Source organism: Ascaphus truei, chromosome 8, assembly GCF_040206685.1.
Source record: "Ascaphus truei isolate aAscTru1 chromosome 8, aAscTru1.hap1, whole genome shotgun sequence".
Classification (NCBI taxonomy): domain Eukaryota; kingdom Metazoa; phylum Chordata; class Amphibia; order Anura; family Ascaphidae; genus Ascaphus; species Ascaphus truei.
The window spans coordinates 1,641,409-1,659,069 of NC_134490.1; the positions used below are offsets into that span (position 1 = coordinate 1,641,409).

General features: G+C 56.2%; 1 protein-coding gene across 1 annotated transcript in view; it reads left to right on the forward strand.

Moving 5' to 3' along the window:
* Positions 1-1,621: 1,621 nt before the first annotated feature.
* PAOX (polyamine oxidase) overlaps positions 1,622-17,661 on the forward strand; it is a 40,978-nt gene continuing 24,938 nt past the window's right edge. The window contains exons 1-2 of the mRNA XM_075610280.1: positions 1,622-1,806; positions 4,934-5,417. Coding sequence (XP_075466395.1) covers positions 1,656-1,806; positions 4,934-5,417 — 635 coding nt within the window. The 5' untranslated portion in view covers positions 1,622-1,655. The remainder of the gene's footprint in view (positions 1,807-4,933; positions 5,418-17,661) is intronic.

Genomic DNA, 17,661 nt, shown 5'->3' on the forward strand with positions numbered 1-17,661 from the left:
GGGGAGACAGGGAATAGGGTAGTCTCAGGATATGGGGTGACAGGGTTTGGGGTAGTCTCAGGAAATGGGGTGACAGGGTTTGCAGTAGTCTCAGGATATGGGGTGACAGGGTCTGGGGTAGTTTCAGGATATGGGGTGACGGTGTTTGGTGTAGTCTCAGGTTATGGGGTAGTTTCAGGATATGGGGTGACGGGGTTTGGGGTAGTCTCAGGATATGGGGTGACAGGGTTTGGGGTAGTCTCAGGATATGGGGTGACAGGGTTTGGGGTAGTCTCAGGATATGGGGTGACAGTGTTTGGGGTATTCTCATGATATGGGGTGACAGGGTTTGAGGTAGTCTCAGGATATGGGGTGACAGGGTTTGTGGTACTCAGGATTTGGGGTGACAGGGTTTGGGGTAGTCTCAGGATATGGGGTGACAGGGTTTGTGGTAGTCTCAGGATTTGGGGTTACAGGGAATGGGGTAGTCTCAGGATATGGGGTGACAGGGTTTGGGGTAGTTTCAGGATATGGGGTGACAGGGTTTGGGGTAGTCTCAGGATATTGGGTGACAGTGTTTGGGGTAGTCTCAGGATATGGGGTGACAGGGAATGGGGTAGTCTCAGGATATGGGGTGACAGGGTTTGGGGTAGTCTCAGGATATGGGGTGACAGGGTTTGGGGTAGTCTCAGGATATGGGGTGACAGGGTTTGTGGTAGTCTCAGGATATGGGGTGACAGGGTTTGGGGTAGTCTCAGGATATGGGGTGACAGGGTTTGGGGTAGTCTCAGGATATGGGGTGACAGGGTTTGGGGTAGTCTCAGGATATGGGGTGATAGGGTTTGGGGTAGTCTCAGGATATTGGGTGACAGGGTTTGGGGCAGTCTCAGGATATGGGGTGACAGGGTTTGGGGTAGTCTCAGGATATTGGGTGACAGGGTTTGGGGCAGTCTCAGGATATGGGGTGACAGGGTTTGGGGGTAGTCTCAGGATATGGGGTGACAGGAAATGGGGTAGTCTCAGGATATGGGGTGACAGGGTTTGGGGTAGTCTCAGGATATGGGGTGACAGGGTTTGGGGCAGTCTCAGGATATTGGGTGACAGGGTTTGGGGGTAGTCTCAGGATATTGGGTGACAGGGTTTGGGGCAGTCTCAGGATATGGGGTGACAGGGTTTGGGGGTAGTCTCAGGATATGGGGTGACAGGGTTTGGGGTAGTCTCAGGATATGGGGTGACAGGGTTTGGGGTAGTCTCAGGATATGGGGTGACAGGGTTTGGGGTAGTCAGGATATGGGGTGCGGCGGGTGTCAGGGAAAATCCTCCCGCCTCAGCTCCGGCATCAAACACAGGGCCCTGCCTCCCCCATTACTCCCCCGCCCCCCGGCCTGCCCTCTCCCGTCTCCTCTCTCTCCCGCCCCCCGGCCTGCCCCCGGCCTGCCCCCGGACCTCCCCCGCTCCTTCACCCCGGACCTCCCCGCCCCCCGGCCTGCCCTCTCCCGCCTCCTCTCTCTCCCGCCCCCCGGCCTGCCCCCGGACCTCCCCCCGGACCGCCCCCGGACCTCCCCGCCCCCGGACCTCCCCCGCTCCTTCACCCCGGCCTCCCCCCGGACCTCCCCCCGGACCGCCCCCGGACCTCCCCCGCTCCTTCACCCCGGACCTGCCCTTTACTCCTGACCATGGATCCCAGCGGTCCGGTTGTGCTGATCGTTGGCTCCGGTATTTCCGGCCTCGGTGCCGCCCAGAAGTTGCACAGACACGGGTTCCGAAACCTGAGGGTCCTGGAGGCGACCGGGAGAACCGGGGGCCGGATCCGGAGCCAGAAATATGGTAATAACCTGGCAGTAATCAATAACACTAACCTATAATCAATAGCCCTGATCAATAACCATCTTATCAGTGATCAATACCACAGAGACAGATACTGTAATAACCTGGCAGTGATCAATAACACTAACCTATAATCAATAGCCCTGATCAATAACCATCTTATCAGTGATCAATACCACAGAGACAGATACGGTAATAACCTGGTAGTGATCAATAACACTAACCTATTATCAATAGCCCTGATCAATAACCATCTTATCAGTGATCAACACCACAGAGCCAGAGATACGGTAATAACCTGGCAGTGATCAATAACACTAACCTATAATCAATAGCCCTGATCAACACCACAGAGCCAGAGATACGGTAATAACCTGGCAGTGATCAATAACACTAACCTATAATCAATAGCCCTGATCAACACCACAGAGCCAGAGATACGGTAATAACCTGGCAAAATGCTAGAGGAACAGGTCACAATTTAGAGGACTAGAGGGGGTAGTGGATCCATGGTGCAGGTCCCCAGCAGAGGTGCTGGAGGCTAATACCTGGGGAGCAAATGGGGTCTGAGCAGGGGCGGGCTGGAAAACATTATCCTTGGGAGAAGCCCATCCAACTAGCCCAGGAACCGGGCTACTCGCACACACCACATACAAACACACAATATACACATGTACACGCATTAGCTACACATACTTTACATGCACAAACACATACCAGATGCATACACCATTTAAATACACTATGTGTTCTCTGCACACACATCATACGGCACCAAACATACAATGCATGCAACACACATACAATGCATGCAACACACATACACATACAATGCAATGCACACACACAACATGCAATACACGCACACACACACAATGCATGCATCACACATATACATGCAATACACACACACAATGCATGCAACACACACACACAATGCATGCATCATACACACACGTTACAGTTTGGCAGTACACTGATAGGATCGTAATATCACAATAATAAAAATAGTGATAAGTCGATATTGACATTCTCTATTATCGTGATACAACGGTCGGGGAAACATGTCATACTGATGGGAAGTGACAGGCAGAAGCAGGGGCGCTTTATATATTTTAAAATGTCATTTATTTAAAAACACCGTTAAAGCTGCAGACCCAGCAATATCCTACATGTGTGGGTTTCTTTTTTTTTAAATACATCAGTTCTGTATTATGAGAACATATTTGTAGCATTTAAAAGAAACAAAAAACAACAACTCTAAATGACATTTTTAATGTATTATAATGTAACAAGCATTTGTTGTTTCTATAGCAACCATTTAAAAGGTCACACGCCGTTCTTCTGAAACAGGCTCTGGCACAACCCCTTTTTTCAGCCCCACCCTCTCTCTAGCAGTGCACCAATTGTATTTAGTGACTGCCTGGTTGTCACGAGAGAACCGACAATATATCTAATAACCGGGCCAGATTGAACAAGACTAGGATATAGTAAACTGAATGAGTTTATTTCCTATGAGCAGAACAGACAATACATCAAGCAAATAACATTACAGAAATATTCACACTTACTGGGGTTGGACAAGGAGATATTCAGCCGAATAGCAGCTCCTTAGTTGTTATAGGTCACGACAAGCACAGGAATAAGAGGTGCAAGCAACTATATAGATGCAGGCCCCCGATTCCTAACATGGCAGTTCAGTTATTGGTGAACAATTATCTTGGCCCAATCACAGGTTGCCAGGTAACGTGAGAAGCTGGGTTTACCCAGCCCCTCAGTAATACAACCCTCCCCTGTAGCTACTTGGCCAGCCCATTTATAAAAAACTATGACCTGATGCCTTCGTTGCCATCCTGTCTAGCAAAAATGCTTACTGGGTAGGGGTCTTTCATGTAGGGTGTTATGTTTGACGGGTCACAATGGTTAGTATCCATCTGTGAGAGCTGGCTGCATAGGCAATGATGCGAGTCACTTCCCCGGATGTATAGGCTTTTTTCTCACCTCTGAGGAACTTCTCCACAACAAAGCCTTTCAAGTAGCCTCCTTTGATCAGCATATGGCCTCATTAACACATCAGAGGACTCATATAACTCACACTGCCTTTCTGAATAAAAATATGGCATAAACTATTACATGGGGAAATCATACTTTCTATTGGTAAGAAGGGGTTAACAATCCCTGGGCCGCCTGCTATAGGTGGGATTTAACTTGTGTCCAAATATCACCGTTATAGCATGTATACAATGATATAACGATATATCGATATACTACGATATATATACAACGATATAATTATATAACTGTTTCACTTTATGCATTGTCAGGGATACAATACAATACCATTTCTCCCTCTCTCCATGTTAATACATAACATAGCAATTAATTCTGCTGAAGCAGGGGGGTGCAGATCCACATATACACAATGTGGTTAACCCTTACCCTCCTGGCATGATTTATACACACATAGTAATATAACACAGACTGCTGGGGAAATACATCTCAGACCTGCGGCAATTCTGCTGAAGCAGGGGGATGCAGATCCACATATACACAGATCCCATTAACCCCTCATACCCCGATCATGACATTGGTCACATGATCTTCCACACAGATCTTTGGTCCTCTTCTGCTGCACTGACAGCCATTTAGAGAACCCCCGAGCCGAATCTTCACCGATCGATCACAGGAGAACGGATCGATCGGAAACTCGGCTAATTACTTATCAATGTGTGGAGTGTAATGATGCGCATATTAAAGGGGGAAACCGCAAGTGGGACTGCCGCTTTAACTGAATGCCTCCCACGTGGGGTATATTGTTACTTTTATTAAATAAAGAGAATGTCCTTGATCCGGTCTGAGAGATTTATTTGTGATAAATCACATTATCCCGATGCAGTTACCCAGACACAGTAGAGAGGAGCGGATGTGTGACCTGCAGGGCCGCAGAACGGTCAGAATCTGCCGTGTGCGTCACACCGACCCGGCACCTCTCCTCCTCTCTGGTACCGCTCCAAACTTGTAACTGACCTGTCCAGGGGACACTGGCCCCTCAGACCGCCCCTGTGCCTGGGGCGTCGGGCAGCAGGCTGGCAGTGCCCCGTGTTATGTGTATGTCTCTATCTCACAGGGAGAGGGTTGGTTGAGATCGGCGCTCAGTGGATCCACGGGCCGTGTCCCGATAACCCCGTCTTCCAGCTCTCTTCCCAGCACGGCCTGCTGGGTCAGGATGCCCTGAACGAGGAGAACCAGCGGTTGGAGGTAGCGGGTCATCCTAGCTTCTTTCCTGTCACCTACCTCAGCTCTGGCAGTCAGGCCAGCCCGGAGCTCGTGGGCAGCGTTTTGGAGCTGTTCTCCTCGTGGCTGGAGCGGAGCCGAGAGGTCCCACGCGAGGGGTGTGACCCAGCCTCCAGCGTCGGAGAGTTCCTACGCCAGGAGATCGCCCGCAGCGCTCCGGGGTGGGACAGTGGCTGTGCGGAGCTGAGGATGGCGGTGCTGAGCGCGCTGCTCAGTGTGGAGTGCTGTGTCAGCGGGACGCACAGTATGGACCGGGTGGCTCTCTGCCCCTTTGGGGAATATAAAATGCTCCCAGGACTGGACTGCACCTTCCCTGGGTGAGCTGGCGCCTGTTTGGGGGGGGGCCTGTACTATACCTGTACCATGACTTGGGGCAATTGTGCACCCCCTTCTTTATAGCAGAGTATAATGTGGGTTGCAATAAGGTGCCAGCCCTGAACGGCAGTAGCGCACACTGACGGAGCTGCACACACTGACTGAGTAGCGCACACTGACGGAGTAGCGCACACTGACTGAGTAGCGCACACTGACGGAGCTGCACACACTGACTGAGCAGCGCACACTGACGGAGTAGCGCACACTGACTGAGCAGCGCACACTGACGGAGCTGCGCACACTGACTGAGTAGCGCACACTGACGGAGCTGCACACACTGACGGAGTAGCGCACACTGACGGAGTAGCGCACACTGACGGAGTAGCGCACACTGACGGAGTAGCGCACACTGACGGAGTAGCGCACACTGACGGAGTAGCGCACACTGACGGAGTAGCGCACACTGACGGAGTAGCGCACACTGACGGAGTAGCGCACACTGACGGAGTAGCGCACACTGACGGAGTAGCGCACACTGACGGAGTAGCGCACACTGACGGAGCAGCGCACACTGACGGAGCAGCGCACACTGACGGAGCAGCGCACACTGACTGAGCAGCGCACACTGACGGAGCAGCGCACACTGACGGAGCAGCGCACACTGACGGAGCAGCGCACACTGACGGAGCAGCGCACACTGACTGAGCAGCGCACACTGACTGAGCAGCGCACACTGACTGAGCAGCGCACACTGACTGAGCAGCGCACACTGACTGAGCAGCGCACACTGACTGAGCAGCGCACACTGACTGAGCAGCGCACACTGACTGAGTAGCGCACACTGACTGAGTAGCGCACACTGACTGAGCAGCGCACACTGACTGAGCAGCGCACACTGACTGAGCAGCGCACACTGACTGAGCAGCGCACACTGACTGAGCAGCGCACACTGACTGAGCAGCGCACACTGACTGAGCAGCGCACACTGACTGAGTAGCGCACACTGAGTACCGCACACTGAGTAGCGCACACTGAGTAGCGCACACTGAGTAGCGCACACTGAGTAGCGCACACTGACTGAATAGCGCACACTGACTGAGTAGCGCACACTGACTGAGTAGCGCACACTGACTGAGTAGCGCACACTGACTGAGTAGCGCACACTGACTGAGTAGCGCACACTGACTGAGTAGCGCACACTGACTGAGCAGCGCACACTGACTGAGCAGCGCACACTGACTGAGCAGCGCACACTGACTGAGTAGCGCACACTGACTGAGTAGCGCACACTGACTGAGCAGCGCACACTGACTGAGCAGCGCACACTGACTGAGCAGCGCACACTGACTGAGCAGCGCACACTGACTGAGCAGCGCACACTGACTGAGCAGCGCACACTGACTGAGTAGCGCACACTGAGTACCGCACACTGAGTAGCGCACACTGAGTAGCGCACACTGAGTAGCGCACACTGAGTAGCGCACACTGACTGAATAGCGCACACTGACTGAGTAGCGCACACTGACTGAGTAGCGCACACTGACTGAGTAGCGCACACTGACTGAGTAGCGCACACTGACTGAGCAGCACACACTGACTGAGTAGCGCACACTGACTGAGTAGCGCACACTGACGGAGCTGCACACACTGACTGAGTAGCGCACACTGACGGAGTAGCGCACACTGACGGAGTAGCGCACACTGACTGAGCAGCGCACACTGACTGAGCAGCGCACACTGACTGAGCAGCGCACACTGACTGAGCAGCGCACACTGACTGAGCAGCGCACACTGACTGAGTAGCGCACACTGACTGAGTAGCGCACACTGACTGAGTAGCGCACACTGACTGAGCAGCGCACACTGACTGAGCAGCGCACACTGACTGAGCAGCGCACACTGACTGAGCAGCGCACACTGACTGAGCAGCGCACACTGACTGAGCAGCGCACACTGACTGAGTAGCGCACACTGACTGAGTAGCGCACACTGAGTACCGCACACTGAGTAGCGCACACTGAGTAGCGCACACTGAGTAGCGCACACTGACTGAATAGCGCACACTGACTGAGTAGCGCACACTGACTGAGTAGCGCACACTGACTGAGTAGCGCACACTGACTGAGTAGCGCACACTGACTGAGCAGCGCACACTGACTGAGCAGCGCACACTGACTGAGCAGCGCACACTGACTGAGCAGCGCACACTGACTGAGCAGCGCACACTGACTGAGCAGCGCACACTGACTGAGCAGCGCACACTGACTGAGCAGCGCACACTGACTGAGCAGCGCACACTGACTGAGCAGCGCACACTGACTGAGCAGCGCACACTGACTGAGCAGCGCACACTGAGTACCGCACACTGAGTAGCGCACACTGAGTAGCGCACACTGAGTAGCGCACACTGAGTAGCGCACACTGACTGAATAGCGCACACTGACTGAGTAGCGCACACTGACTGAGTAGCGCACACTGACTGAGTAGCGCACACTGACTGAGTAGCGCACACTGACTGAGTAGCGCACACTGACTGAGTAGCGCACACTGACTGAGCAGCACACACTGACTGAGTAGCGCACACTGACTGAGTAGCGCACACTGACGGAGCTGCACACACTGACTGAGTAGCGCACACTGACGGAGTAGCGCACACTGACGGAGCAGCGCACACTGACTGAGCAGCGCACACTGACTGAGCAGCGCACACTGACTGAGCAGCGCACACTGACTGAGCAGCGCACACTGACTGAGCAGCGCACACTGACTGAGTAGCGCACACTGACTGAGTAGCGCACACTGACTGAGTACCGCACACTGAGTAGCGCACACTGAGTAGCGCACACTGAGTAGCGCACACTGAGTAGCGCACACTGACTGAATAGCGCACACTGACTGAGTAGCGCACACTGACTGAGTAGCGCACACTGACTGAGTAGCGCACACTGACTGAGTAGCGCACACTGACTGAGTAGCGCACACTGACTGAGCAGCGCACACTGACTGAGTAGCGCACACTGACTGAGTAGCGCACACTGACGGAGCTGCACACACTGACTGAGTAGCGCACACTGACGGAGTAGCGCACACTGACGGAGTAGCGCACACTGACTGAGCAGCGCACACTGACTGAGTAGCGCACACTGACTGAGTAGCGCACACTGACGGAGCTGCACACACTGACTGAGTAGCGCACACTGACTGAGCAGCGCACACTGACGGAGCTGCACACACTGACTGAGCAGCGCACACTGACGGAGCTGCACACACTGACGGAGTAGCGCACACTGACGGAGTAGCGCACACTGACGGAGTAGCGCACACTGACGGAGTAGCGCACACTGACGGAGTAGCGCACACTGACGGAGTAGCGCACACTGACGGAGTAGCGCACACTGACGGAGTAGCGCACACTGACGGAGCAGCGCACACTGACGGAGCAGCGCACACTGACGGAGCTGCGCACACTGACGGAGCAGCGCACACTGACGGAGCTGCGCACACTGACGGAGCTGCGCACACTGACTGAGCAGCGCACACTGACTGAGCAGCGCACACTGACTGAGCAGCGCACACTGACTGAGCAGCGCACACTGACGGAGCAGCGCACACTGACGGAGCTGCGCACACTGACGGAGCAGCGCACACTGACGGAGGAGCGCACACTGACGGAGTAGCGCACACTGACGGAGCAGCGCACACTGACGGAGCAGCGCACACTGACGGAGCAGCGCACACTGACGGAGCAGCGCACACTGACGGAGTAGCGCACACTGACGGAGTAGCGCACACTGACGGAGCAGCGCACACTGACTGAGCAGCGCACACTGACGGAGCAGCGCACACTGACTGAGCAGCGCACACTGACTGAGCAGCGCACACTGACTGAGCAGCGCACACTGACTGAGCAGCGCACACTGACTGAGCAGCGCACACTGACTGAGCAGCGCACACTGACTGAGCAGCGCACACTGACTGAGTAGCGCACACTGACTGAGTAGCGCACACTGACTGAGTAGCGCACACTGACTGAGTACCGCACACTGAGTACCGCACACTGAGTAGCGCACACTGACTGAATAGCGCACACTGACTGAATAGCGCACACTGACTGAGTAGCGCACACTGACTGAGTAGCGCACACTGACTGAGTAGCGCACACTGACTGAGTAGCGCACACTGACTGAGTAGCGCACACTGACTGAGTAGCGCACACTGAGTAGCGCACACTGAGTAGCGCACACTGACTGAATAGCGCACACTGACTGAATAGCGCACACTGACTGAGTAGCGCACACTGACTGAGTAGCGCACACTGACTGAGTAGCGCACACTGACTGAGTAGCGCACACTGACTGAGTAGCGCACACTGAGTAGCGCACACTGAGTAGCGCACACTGAGTAGCGCACACTGAGTAGCGCACACTGAGTAGCGCACACTGAGTAGCGCACACTGAGTAGCGCACACTGAGTAGCGCACACTGAGTAGCGCACACTGACGGAGCAGCGCACACTGACGGAGCAGCGCACACTGACGGAGCAGCGCACACTGACGGAGCAGCGCACACTGACGGAGCAGCGCACACTGACGGAGTAGCGCACACTGACGGAGTAGCGCACACTGACGGAGTAGCGCACACTGACGGAGTAGCGCACACTGACGGAGTAGCGCACACTGACGGAGTAGCGCACACTGACGGAGCTGCGCACACTGACTGAGTAGCGCACACTGACGGAGTAGCGCACACTGACGGAGTAGCGCACACTGACGGAGCAGCGCACACTGACGGAGCAGCGCACACTGACTGAGCAGCGCACACTGACTGAGCAGCGCACACTGACTGAGCAGCGCACACTGACTGAGCAGCGCACACTGACTGAGCAGCGCACACTGACTGAGTAGCGCACACTGACTGAGCAGCGCACACTGACTGAGCAGCGCACACTGACTGAGCAGCGCACACTGACTGAGCAGCGCACACTGACTGAGCAGCGCACACTGACTGAGCAGCGCACACTGACTGAGTAGCGCACACTGACTGAGTACCGCACACTGACTGAGTACCGCACACTGACTGAGTACCGCACACTGAGTACCGCACACTGAGTAGCGCACACTGACTGAGTAGCGCACACTGAGTACCGCACACTGAGTACCGCACACTGAGTACCGCACACTGAGTAGCGCACACTGAGTAGCGCACACTGAGTAGCGCACACTGACTGAATAGCGCACACTGACTGAGTAGCGCACACTGACTGAGTAGCGCACACTGACTGAGTAGCGCACACTGACTGAGTAGCGCACACTGACTGAGCAGCGCACACTGACTGAGTAGCGCACACTGACGGAGTAGCGCACACTGACTGAGTAGCGCACACTGACGGAGTAGCGCACACTGACTGAGCAGCGCACACTGACTGAGCAGCGCACACTGACTGAGCAGCGCACACTGACTGAGCAGCGCACACTGACTGAGTAGCGCACACTGACTGAGTAGCGCACACTGACTGAGCAGCGCACACTGACTGAGTAGCGCACACTGACTGAGTAGCGCACACTGACTGAGTAGCGCACACTGACTGAGTAGCGCACACTGACTGAGTAGCGCACACTGACTGAGTAGCGCACACTGACTGAGTAGCGCACACTGAGTAGCGCACACTGAGTAGCGCACACTGAGTAGCGCACACTGAGTAGCGCACACTGAGTAGCGCACACTGACTGAATAGCGCACACTGACTGAGTAGCGCACACTGACTGAGTAGCGCACACTGACTGAGTAGCGCACACTGACTGAGTAGCGCACACTGACTGAGTAGCGCACACTGACTGAGCAGCGCACACTGACTGAGTAGCGCACACTGACTGAGTAGCGCACACTGACTGAGCTGCACACACTGACTGAGCAGCGCACACTGACTGAGCAGCGCACACTGACTGAGCAGCGCACACTGACTGAGCAGCGCACACTGACTGAGCAGCGCACACTGACTGAGTAGCGCACACTGACTGAGTAGCGCACACTGACTGAGTACCGCACACTGACTGAGTACCGCACACTGAGTACCGCACACTGAGTAGCGCACACTGACTGAGTAGCGCACACTGAGTACCGCACACTGGGTACCGCACACTGAGTACCGCACACTGAGTAGCGCACACTGAGTAGCGCACACTGAGTAGCGCACACTGACTGAATAGCGCACACTGACTGAGTAGCGCACACTGACTGAGTAGCGCACACTGACTGAGTAGCGCACACTGACTGAGTAGCGCACACTGACTGAGCAGCGCACACTGACTGAGTAGCGCACACTGACTGAGTAGCGCACACTGACGGAGCTGCACACACTGACTGAGTAGCGCACACTGACGGAGTAGCGCACACTGACGGAGTAGCGCACACTGACTGAGCAGCGCACACTGACTGAGCAGCGCACACTGACTGAGCAGCGCACACTGACTGAGTAGCGCACACTGACTGAGCAGCGCACACTGACTGAGTAGCGCACACTGACTGAGTAGCGCACACTGACTGAGTAGCGCACACTGACTGAGTAGCACACTGACTGAGTAGCGCACACTGACTGAGTAGCGCACACTGACGGAGCTGCACACACTGACGGAGTAGCGCACACTGACGGAGTAGCGCACACTGACGGAGTAGCGCACACTGACTGAGCAGCGCACACTGACTGAGTAGCGCACACTGACTGAGTAGCGCACACTGACGGAGCTGCACACACTGACTGAGTAGCGCACACTGACTGAGCAGCGCACACTGACGGAGCTGCACACACTGACTGAGCAGCGCACACTGACGGAGCTGCTCACACTGACGGAGTAGCGCACACTGACGGAGTAGCGCACACTGACGGAGTAGCGCACACTGACGGAGTAGCGCACACTGACGGAGTAGCGCACACTGACGGAGTAGCGCACACTGACGGAGTAGCGCACACTGACTGAGCAGCGCACACTGACGGAGCTGCGCACACTGACGGAGTAGCGCACACTGACGGAGTAGCGCACACTGACTGAGCAGCGCACACTGACTGAGTAGCGCACACTGACTGAGTAGCGCACACTGACGGAGCTGCACACACTGACTGAGTAGCGCACACTGACTGAGCAGCGCACACTGACGGAGCTGCACACACTGACTGAGCAGCGCACACTGACGGAGCTGCTCACACTGACGGAGTAGCGCACACTGACGGAGTAGCGCACACTGACGGAGTAGCGCACACTGACGGAGTAGCGCACACTGACGGAGTAGCGCACACTGACGGAGTAGCGCACACTGACGGAGTAGCGCACACTGACGGAGTAGCGCACACTGACTGAGCAGCGCACACTGACGGAGCTGCGCACACTGACGGAGCAGCGCACACTGACGGAGCTGCGCACACTGACGGAGCAGCGCACACTGACGGAGCAGCGCACACTGACGGAGCAGCGCACACTGACGGAGCAGCGCACACTGACGGAGTAGCGCACACTGACGGAGTAGCGCACACTGACGGAGTAGCGCACACTGACGGAGTAGCGCACACTGACGGAGTAGCGCACACTGACGGAGCAGCGCACACTGACGGAGCTGCGCACACTGACTGAGTAGCGCACACTGACTGAGTAGCGCACACTGACTGAGTAGCGCACACTGACGGAGCTGCACACACTGACTGAGTAGCGCACACTGACTGAGCAGCGCACACTGACTGAGTAGCGCACACTGACTGAGTAGCGCACACTGACTGAGTAGCGCACACTGACTGAGTAGCGCACACTGACTGAGTAGCGCACACTGACTGAGTAGCGCACACTGACTGAGTAGCGCACACTGAGTACCGCACACTGAGTAGCGCACACTGAGTAGTGCACACTGAGTAGCGCACACTGAGTAGCGCACACTGAGTAGCGCACACTGACTGAATAGCGCACACTGACTGAGTAGCGCACACTGACTGAGTAGCGCACACTGACTGAGTAGCGCACACTGACTGAGTAGCGCACACTGACTGAGCAGCGCACACTGACTGAGTAGCGCACACTGACTGAGTAGCGCACACTGACGGAGCTGCACACACTGACTGAGCAGCGCACACTGACTGAGTAGCGCACACTGACTGAGTAGCGCACACTGACTGAGTAGCGCACACTGACTGAGTAGCGCACACTGACTGAGTAGCGCACACTGACTGAGTAGCGCACACTGAGTAGCACACTGACTGAGTAGCGCACACTGACTGAGTAGCGCACACTGACTGAGTAGCGCACACTGACTGAGTAGCGCACACTGAGTAGCGCACACTGAGTAGCACACTGACTGAGTAGCGCACACTGACTGAGTAGCGCACACTGACTGAGTAGCGCACACTGACTGAGTAGCGCACACTGAGTAGCGCACACTGAGTAGCGCACACTGACTGAGTAGCGCACACTGACGGAGTAGCGCACACAGACGGAGCAGCGCACACTGACGGAGCAGCGCACACTGACGGAGCAGCGCACACTGACTGAGCAGCGCACACTGACTGAGTAGCGCACACTGAGTAGCGCACACAGACTGAGCAGCGCACACTGACTGAGCAGCGCACACTGACTGAGTAGCGCACACTGACGGAGCAGCGCACACTGACTGAGTAGCGCACACTGACTGAGCAGCGCACACTGACTGAGCAGCGCACACTGACTGAGCAGCGCACACTGACTGAGCAGCGCACACTGACGGAGTAGCGCACACTGACGGAGTAGCGCACACTGACGGAGCAGCGCACACTGACGGAGCAGCGCACACTGACGGAGCAGCGCACACTGACGGAGTAGCGCACACTGACTGAGCAGCGCACACTGACTGAGCAGCGCACACTGACTGAGCAGCGCACACTGACTGAGCAGCGCACACTGACTGAGCAGCGCACACTGACTGAGCAGCGCACACTGACTGAGCAGCGCACACTGACTGAGCAGCGCACACTGACTGAGCAGCGCACACTGACTGAGCAGCGCACACTGACTGAGCAGCGCACACAGACTGAGCAGCGCACACTGACTGAGCAGCGCACACTGACTGAGCAGCGCACACTGACTGAGCAGCGCACACTGACTGAGCAGCGCACACTGACTGAGCAGCGCACACTGACTGAGCAGCGCACACTGACTGAGCAGCGCACACTGACTGAGTAGCGCACACTGACTGAGCAGCGCACACTGACTGAGCAGCGCACACTGACTGAGCAGCGCACACTGACTGAGCAGCGCACACTGACTGAGCAGCGCACACTGACTGAGCAGCGCACACTGACTGAGCAGCGCACACTGACTGAGTAGCGCACACTGAGTACCGCACACTGAGTACCGCACACTGAGTACCGCACACTGAGTACCGCACACTGAGTAGCGCACACTGAGTAGCGCACACTGACTGAATAGCGCACACTGACTGAGTAGCGCACACTGACTGAGTAGCGCACACTGACTGAGTAGCGCACACTGACTGAGTAGCGCACACTGACTGAGCAGCGCACACTGACTGAGCAGCGCACACTGACTGAGTAGCGCACACTGACGGAGCTGCACACACTGACTGAGTAGCGCACACTGACGGAGTAGCGCACACTGACGGAGTAGCGCACACTGACTGAGCAGCGCACACTGACTGAGCAGCGCACACTGACTGAGCAGCGCACACTGACTGAGTAGCGCACACTGACTGAGCAGCGCACACTGACTGAGCAGCGCACACTGACGGAGCTGCACACACTGACTGAGCAGCGCACACTGACGGAGCTGCTCACACTGACGGAGTAGCGCACACTGACGGAGTAGCGCACACTGACGGAGTAGCGCACACTGACGGAGTAGCGCACACTGACGGAGTAGCGCACACTGACGGAGTAGCGCACACTGACGGAGCTGCGCACACTGACGGAGCAGCGCACACTGACGGAGCTGCGCACACTGACGGAGCAGCGCACACTGACGGAGCTGCGCACACTGACGGAGCAGCGCACACTGACGGAGCAGCGCACACTGACGGAGCAGCGCACACTGACGGAGCAGCGCACACTGACGGAGCAGCGCACACTGACGGAGTAGCGCACACTGACGGAGTAGCGCACACTGACGGAGTAGCGCACACTGACGGAGTAGCGCACACTGACGGAGTAGCGCACACTGACGGAGCAGCGCACACTGACTGAGCAGCGCACACTGACTGAGCAGCGCACACTGACTGAGCAGCGCACACTGACTGAGCAGCGCACACTGACTGAGTAGCGCACACTGACTGAGTAGCGCACACTGACTGAGTAGCGCACACTGACTGAGTAGCGCACACTGACTGAGTAGCGCACACTGACTGAGTACCGCACACTGACTGAGTACCGCACACTGAGTACCGCACACTGAGTAGCGCACACTGACTGAATAGCGCACACTGACTGAGTAGCGCACACTGACTGAGTAGCGCACACTGACTGAGTAGCGCACACTGACTGAGTAGCGCACACTGACTGAGTAGCGCACACTGACTGAGTAGCGCACACTGAGTAGCGCACACTGAGTAGCGCACACTGACTGAATAGCGCACACTGACTGAGTAGCGCACACTGACTGAGTAGCGCACACTGACTGAGTAGCGCACACTGACTGAGTAGCGCACACTGACTGAGTAGCGCACACTGACTGAGTAGCGCACACTGACTGAGTAGCGCACACTGACTGAGTAGCGCACACTGACTGAGTAGCGCACACTGACTGAGTAGCGCACACTGAGTAGCGCACACTGAGTAGCGCACACTGAGTAGCGCACACTGAGTAGCGCACACTGAGTAGCGCACACTGAGTAGCGCACACTGAGTAGCGCACACTGAGTAGCGCACACTGACGGAGCAGCGCACACTGACTGAGCAGCGCACACTGATTGAGCAGCGCACACTGACTGAGCAGCGCACACTGACTGAGCAGCGCACACTGACTGAGTAGCGCACACTGACTGAGTAGCGCACACTGACTGAGTAGCGCACACTGACTGAGTAGCGCACACTGACTGAGTAGCGCACACTGACTGAGCAGCGCACACTGACTGAGCAGCGCACACTGACTGAGCAGCGCACACTGACTGAGCAGCGCACACTGACTGAGTAGCGCACACTGACTGAGCAGCGCACACTGACTGAGTAGCGCACACTGACTGAGTAGCGCACACTGACTGAGTAGCGCACACTGACTGAGTAGCGCACACTGACTGAGTACCGCACACTGAGTACCGCACACTGAGTAGCGCACACTGACTGAATAGCGCACACTGACTGAATAGCGCACACTGACTGAATAGCGCACACTGACTGAGTAGCGCACACTGGCTGAGTAGCGCACACTGGCTGAGTAGCGCACACTGACTGAGTAGCGCACACTGACTGAGTAGCGCACACTGAGTAGCGCACACTGAGTAGCGCACACTGACTGAATAGCGCACACTGACTGAGTAGCGCACACTGACTGAGTAGCGCACACTGACTGAGTAGCGCACACTGACTGAGTAGCGCACACTGACTGAGTAGCGCACACTGAGTAGCGCACACTGAGTAGCGCACACTGACTGAATAGCGCACACTGACTGAGTAGCGCACACTGACTGAGTAGCGCACACTGACTGAGTAGCGCACACTGACTGAGTAGCGCACACTGACTGAGTAGCGCACACTGACTGAGCAGCGCACACTGACTGAGCAGCGCACACTGACTGAGTAGCGCACACTGACTGAGTAGCGCACACTGACTGAGTAGCGCACACTGACTGAGTAGCGCACACTGACTGAGTAGCGCACACTGACTGAGTACCGCACACTGACTGAGTACCGCACACTGAGTACCGCACACTGAGTAGCGCACACTGACTGAATAGCGCACACTGACTGAGTAGCGCACACTGACTGAGTAGCGCACACTGACTGAGTAGCGCACACTGACTGAGTAGCGCACACTGACTGAGTAGCGCACACTGACTGAGTAGCGCACACTGAGTAGCGCACACTGAGTAGCGCACACTGACTGAATAGCGCACACTGACTGAGTAGCGCACACTGACTGAGTAGCGCACACTGACTGAGTAGCGCACACTGACTGAGTAGCGCACACTGACTGAGTAGCGCACACTGACTGAGTAGCGCACACTGACTGAGTAGCGCACACTGACTGAGTAGCGCACACTGACTGAGTAGCGCACACTGACTGAG